We start from the raw sequence: 4,364 nt of genomic DNA, 5'->3' as shown, positions 1-4,364 counted from the left end.
TGGTGGCTCCATGGCCAAAACACACTGGCTCTTGCTGATGTTGTAGTTATGAGGACAGGGCTTCTTGATACCAGACCAGGGCTTCTTGCCCGAGCTGTCAGAACAGATGAGAGCCCACACAGTAGCAGCCCAGGTATCAGTGCACGGACCCGGGCCCACCACCAGAGCACTGGGCTGGAGCAGCAGGACAGTCAGCACAGCTAAAGCTGAAGCATTGCTGACTGTGCCACCCTGACAGACTTGCTCTGCCCAGTCCTACCAATCAGCTGGTTGGTGCTGATGCTGATTTGTGAAGTAGTTGTGAGCAGTTCTGAGTGGGCTGCGTTGCAGAAAGCGTGCATCAGGAAATGAAAACTACTCCATTTTTAGAAGACCTGGAGTTTCAGGAATTTGGGGCTGGTTTTAGTGAGCTGAGTGCTAATAAAGGTGCTGGATCTCAGCCTCGAAGGCAGAAATTTTCCATTAATCCACTAAATGAGTACAGCCAGGCTCAGCAGGCAATACAGGTATCTGTTGTGCTGTAGCACATTACATTGGGGATGTCAGGAAATGCCAGTCTCAGTAGCCCATTAACTTCTCCACCAACAGCATCAGCAAGGGTGCCAATTAATGGTTTTGTAGTGTGGGTATCTGCTCAGAGTTCTAGCAATAGGAACATGGCTGTTTCAGTGGGCAACTCCACCAAGCTCGACATAATTATCACTGCTTGTGAACTGAACAGCTCTGTGGGTATGTCTGGATGGCACAATGCAATGTTATGCCAAAATACCAGAGATAGCTTAGGTACTGGAAGCAGAGCAGCTGCTTTAGTGCAAGGGGGTGGGATGCCCTGGTCTCACAGTGAGGCTGCTTCTGGTACTTGAGCTAGCTCTGCATTAGTTGTGCTGTGCCGTGTAGTCATACCCTATATTTCTGGACCAACCCTATGAACTGCCTCCCTTTGTCTGTCTTTCCATGCTGCTGGGGGTCATCATTGTCATGTTGCCACTACCCTTGCAGGACCTGTTGAGTCTAAGCAACGTCTACTGTCTGCTTCTCCATAGATACTGTGCATTTTGATAGCTTCTGGAAACCAACAGTCCAGTCAGTCTAACTCCTGCTTTTCTTGCAGTTGTGGAGCATTTATCCTTTGAACTTCCTCCAGCTGCCTGGCTTTGCCAAGGCCACATTTCAGACATAGTTTGGCCTGGGGTTCTGTAAGATACTGATTGTACCCGGAGGAAGGCAGCAGACTGAAGACACAAGGCCAAGTATAAAACTGCGAGGATAACCTTGACTTCAACTCATTTTTCTCTCTCACATTCCAGGCGCCCATTTCCACCAGGAGACCGAGTTACCTTTAATGGAAGGGACTGTCTCTGTCAAATGTGTGCTCAGCCAATGTCATTCAGTCCGAAAGAGGTGTCCAGCACCAGCAGTAAGTGTTCCATCATCTTTTCTAAGGTTCTCAATGTCCAGGGTCCTTGAAAGTTTGAAATGTGTTTTAGTTTTTAAGAAAGGTCCATAAATTAATTGTTGGTTCTGTGAGTGGCAAAAGCATAGTAAGTACTTACAATCACAGAATCATAGAAAAGTAGGGCTGGAAGGGACCTCAGGAGGTCATCTAGTCCAACCCCCAATCCAGAGTAAGTAACTACAATCTCTGAAGATATTTTGAAAGAAAAAGTCAATGTTCCTTTACAGGCACATATTCTGTTTGAGGAAATAGGCGGTTTTGGAGTAAGTAGGCCCTAGACTTCTTTCTGTGTGATTGCACAGGTTTATTTAAATTAAAAAGGGCTACATCAGGGGAAATTAATTTTGGTTTCTAATCCACAACATTTTAACTTAATTACATTATCCTTTAAATATAGTGCCACCAGAATTGTCTGAATTGTACCTCTAGCACAGGCTATTACAGTGACTAAAATCTCTGGTGATGTTTTAAAAAAAAAGAGAGAGAGAAAAGAAGAAACGTGAAGGGCGTGGCTGGGAAATGAATGTGGTTTGCTGCTGCATTTTAATGCTTTTAAAATCAAATATGAAAATCCTGCATCAGCAGTTTGTTGTAGGATGACACTGATTGATTTTTTTTCTCTCTGGGAGTCATAGGAGTTATGGACAGTAAAGTCTCTTAGACCCTCAAGTTCTTCCTGTTGATAACTCAGGGATGTTTCTGAAGTGTGTTTGCTTTGGTTGCCTTAGTCTTGTTCTTGATCTTTCTTCATTTCTCTAGAGGTCTTGCCTTTCCTACCGGTGTTGGACTGTCTGTGTGTTATGGGGAAGAATGGTGCTTTGTTTTGCAATCCTAGCTGTTCTGTAAGGGCAAAGTTGGATGATATCCTTGTTCTATAGATGAGTAGACTGAAGCTCAGGAAAGTTATTTCAAGCAGCCAGTCACTTAGCAAAGTGGAGATTGGAAAAAGGTTTCTTGAGATGTAATTTTTCTCTCTCTCACGCCAGCAGACAGCACTACTCCTGGTGTTGTCAAAAGGCATCCTGCATTTTCATATGAATTGTAAATGTCTCAACACAATCAGCTGGGGAGAATCCAGGTGCCCAAGGGAAGCTCCAGAGCCTTATGTACTAGTGCAGATACCCCAGGGGCTCTGCAGTCCAAGGAATGACCGTCCAACTCCTAGAATTGCTTCCCATTGCAGGGGGAGCATGGTTGTAGCTGTGATCACACTATAGTTGCATTACCAACTGAATAATTCCAATAAAAGATATTGGTGGAAAAAACCTGCTTGCATCTCCTGGATTAGTTTTCTACAGACTGGTTAGGGAGATGCTACCTATGTGACATTTATTTTATAAAAGATGTTGCTTTTTTTTAATCTATTACACTAACACGTTCCTGACATTACTGCTTCCTGGATTCCCTTATGAAAGGCACAGGTTCTAATACTAATAAATTATTTTGTTTTATGTTCGTATCCAAAGGTGACAACGATCTGCTTAGGGATCCTACTCTGCAAGGTGCCTTATCAACACACACTAACAGATGATTCTTACCCCTAAGAGTGCTATTGGGAAGTGTGTCCCTTTTACCATGTGTGTTCTGTGTCTTTGCATATAGAAGCAAGTAGCCAGACCCAGTTTGCGGGGTTTCTAGCCATTTTAGTGCAAAGTTCCACCAAAATATAAAAATAAAAATGAGTGCTGGCTGTGTCTGTAAGGCTTACAACTCAACTGTAGTTCTTCCAGGATTCACCACTCACCTTTTCAACTCTACAGAGTACGCTTAGGGCTGAGGAGTCTTGCTTGCTGGCACCAAAAAGTAAACTTTAATTAGCATAAAACATTTTAGATCTCTTCTATTTCTCTTTTTGCAGACTGAATTGGAGACATCGTCAATCTTTTCTGATGCCTTTTCCCTTTTTTTTAAATAATGTATTTTAAATTCATTTCTATTCAGAACATAATTTAATTTGTACAGTGCATCTGTTTTCTGTCTTGTATACCGTGGGCAGTTTCCTATGGTTGCTTTTAAGTTGATTACAGAGGAAGCTTATTTTAAAAAGGAAAGATGGGTACAGGGAAATGCGATAGGCTGAGGATCAAGATTGACGGATTGATGTAACAAGGAAAAAGGCTAGGTACCCACTATAGATTTTTCTTCTTTGCATCATTGTTAACATGTAATTTGCTCATCTCTGTTTCTTCAAAGTTCAGGCAAATGAAGGCCATGTTGCAGCTGGTTTGGGATGGTTTCAGAGGAAAGCAAATACCTTTAAATTCAAACATTATATCTCTTGAATACTACAAACCTAAAACACTCCAACATCTTCTCATGCTACATCAGTGGAAAACAGAAGGAAAAACTCCTGAATAATTAATCTCCCACTTTCAGCTGAAAGTAGCTGAATCTATATGGCACCTTCACCTTTTTGTACATAATTTATATATTTCCTTAACTCCAAATGCATTATCCTAAGGAAGGAAAGATTCCTTTTTTTTTTTACAAATTGCTTTTTAAATCCATGTCTCTTCCTTCTGGCATCCTTTCACCTCCATTCTTGAAGCACTGAGGCAAAATGTGAACAAACCTCATTCATAATTAAGTCTTTCCTACCCCTTATTCCAAGTCCCAGACAGTGAATTAGCTACATGGATTTCATTGATGTTAACAGGAAATATGAGGCTAAATGCCTGCAAATAGCTCTGAACATATAATGGGTTATGTTTGAGCTCATTAACTTTTTTCCATTTGACAACCTGATAAATGTGAAGCAAAGTACAAGAGAGAGGAGATGTAGATGGAGACAGAGCAGCCACAGCATAGAGGCAGAACAGTATTGTATAGATGTAAATTCTGATAATAGAGAGAGTCTAGGACCATCAGCTGGAATCTAAAGCCTAGAGCAGACTTGTGTTCCTCAAAG

General features: G+C 41.8%; 1 protein-coding gene across 17 annotated transcripts in view; it reads left to right on the top strand.

Moving 5' to 3' along the window:
- The window catches only part of ABLIM1 (actin binding LIM protein 1), a 248,040-nt gene that overhangs the window by 73,197 nt on the left and 170,479 nt on the right, over positions 1 to 4,364 (top strand). For all 17 annotated transcript variants that reach the window (XM_019502864.1, XM_019502866.1, XM_019502874.1 and 14 more), the window contains exon 4: positions 1,308 to 1,417. In XM_019502864.1, coding sequence (XP_019358409.1) covers positions 1,308 to 1,417 — 110 coding nt within the window. The remainder of the gene's footprint in view (positions 1 to 1,307; positions 1,418 to 4,364) is intronic.

The sequence above is a fragment of the Gavialis gangeticus genome, unplaced genomic scaffold (genome assembly GCF_001723915.1).
Source record: "Gavialis gangeticus isolate Ggan-Ray unplaced genomic scaffold, GavGan_comp1, whole genome shotgun sequence".
Classification (NCBI taxonomy): domain Eukaryota; kingdom Metazoa; phylum Chordata; order Crocodylia; family Gavialidae; genus Gavialis; species Gavialis gangeticus.
Note: the sequence above shows the minus strand (reverse complement) of the source record. Positions and strands in the feature narration are given on the sequence as shown.